Consider the following 1,952-nt stretch of genomic DNA (forward strand, 5'->3'; position numbering starts at 1 on the left):
TGTCATATCACACACAGATATGACACTTCACCTGCATTTGAATCACTTAATGAGGGCACTTTCAAAATGCAGATTCCTAGAATGCATTCTTGAACTACTTAGTTCACTTGTACATTAAAATATTACAACCTATATTTTCCACAAAAATACTCTCAGACAATTCTCATGTTTACTCTGATTTGAGGTTCCCTGGACCTTATTAACAAGTTCCTAATTAATATGCCTGATTCCAATGTCTTTTTCCTGTGACATATTTTCCACACTATCAAAAAGAAATTTAAAAGTATATTATGATGCTATTTCATTTCTTAATATTTTTGATGCATGCTTATTTCCTGAAGAATAAAGTTCAAGATCCTTCACATGGCATTCAATTTATTTATTTTATTTTAGGACTATAAAACCTCTTCCTTTGACATTATTCATCTCATAGACATAGGACTTTTCTCACATGTTCAACGGTGTCCACATAAATTTAGTACACATGTAGAATGCCTCTCTTATTTTCTAAATACACTACTTCCTGCACATTCTTGTGAAAGAAATATAGCATTTAAAAAATTTCTTTAATCACTGATATGTATGTGTGCAACAATAACAGTATTTATAACTAAAATTATGAGGGCTTTGATTAGCACATAGTTTATTTAAATCCTCTTCCCCAATTTGAGTTTATTATTACATTGCAAATATTCCTTTCATATTTACTCTATTTTCTTTTAGAGGACACACAGTGAGGACATGGGAAAGGAAAATGCAACATTGTTGACAGAGTTTGTTCTGACGGGACTTACCCATCAACCACAGTGGAAAATCCCCCTTTTTCTAATGTTCTTTGTGATGTATCTCATTACCATCATGGGGAACCTCGGTCTGATTGCTCTCATCTGGAATGACCCTCACCTTCACATCCCCATGTACTTTTTCCTTGGGAGTTTAGCCTTTGTGGATGCTTGGATATCTTCTACAGTGACCCCCAACATGCTGGTCTACTTCTTTGCTGAGAGTCAGATAATATCTCTCTTTGAGTGCAAGATCCAGTTTTTTTCCTTTGCAGTCAGTGTAACCACAGAATGTTTTCTCCTGGCAACAATGGCGTATGATCGCTATGTGGCCATATGCAAACCTTTACTCTACCCAGTGATTATGAACAACGCACTGTGCATCCAGCTAGTAGTCTTGTCCTTTGTAGGTGGCTTTCTTCATGCCATACTTCATGAAGGATTTTTGTTCAGATTAACCTTCTGTAATTCCAACATAATACATCACTTTTACTGTGATATTGTTCCATTGTTAAAGATTTCCTGTACTGATCCTTCCACTAATTTTCTAATGATTTTTATTTTCTCAGGTTCAATTCAAGTATTCAGCATTGTGACAGTTCTTATCTCTTATACATTTGTTCTCTTTACAATCTTAAAAAAGAAGTCCCTTAAAGGCATAAGGAAAGCCTTTTCCACCTGTGGGGCTCATCTCCTCTCTGTGTCTTTGTACTATGGCCCTCTGCTCTTTATGTATGTGCGCCCTCCGTCTCCACAAGCTGATGATCAAGATATGATGAACTCTGTATTTTACATGATCATAATTCCTTTGTTAAATCCCATTATCTATAGCCTTAGAAATAAGCAAGTCATAGATTCACTCACAAAAATCTTAAAAGGAAATGGTTAGATCTCATGCTAACCTCTTTTCTCTTTTTAGTAAAATAGGCACAAATTTGTACATGTTAGAGATATCCATTTGTTTCACTGATGTTCAGTATTTTTTGGCTTTTAAAACCATCCTAGCATTTTAATTACTGAAGGTATTAGTACCTATTAAGTTTATGAAAGCATTCTTTGCTTGTCCAAAATTATTCAAAGAATTTTAATCAAGGTTTTATATCAAAATAGATTTATTATAATAGAAAGCAAATCATTATTTTTACTGTCTTGTATGTTACTCGGTGTTGC

At 34.2% G+C, this 1,952-nt stretch overlaps 1 protein-coding gene across 1 annotated transcript; it reads left to right on the plus strand.

The window, feature by feature from the left end:
* Window positions 1-717: 717 nt before the first annotated feature.
* Window positions 718-1,671, plus strand: LOC100953107 (olfactory receptor 5H8-like). Its single transcript, XM_012801482.2, has one exon. It carries the CDS (start codon window positions 742-744, stop codon window positions 1,669-1,671), a length of 930 nt encoding a protein of 309 aa, XP_012656936.1. The 5' UTR covers window positions 718-741.
* The last annotated feature ends 281 nt before the right edge of the window (window positions 1,672-1,952 follow it).

This window comes from Otolemur garnettii, unplaced genomic scaffold (assembly GCF_000181295.1).
Source record: "Otolemur garnettii isolate 467f Iridium unplaced genomic scaffold, OtoGar3 scaffold00009, whole genome shotgun sequence".
NCBI lineage: Eukaryota > Metazoa > Chordata > Mammalia > Primates > Galagidae > Otolemur > Otolemur garnettii.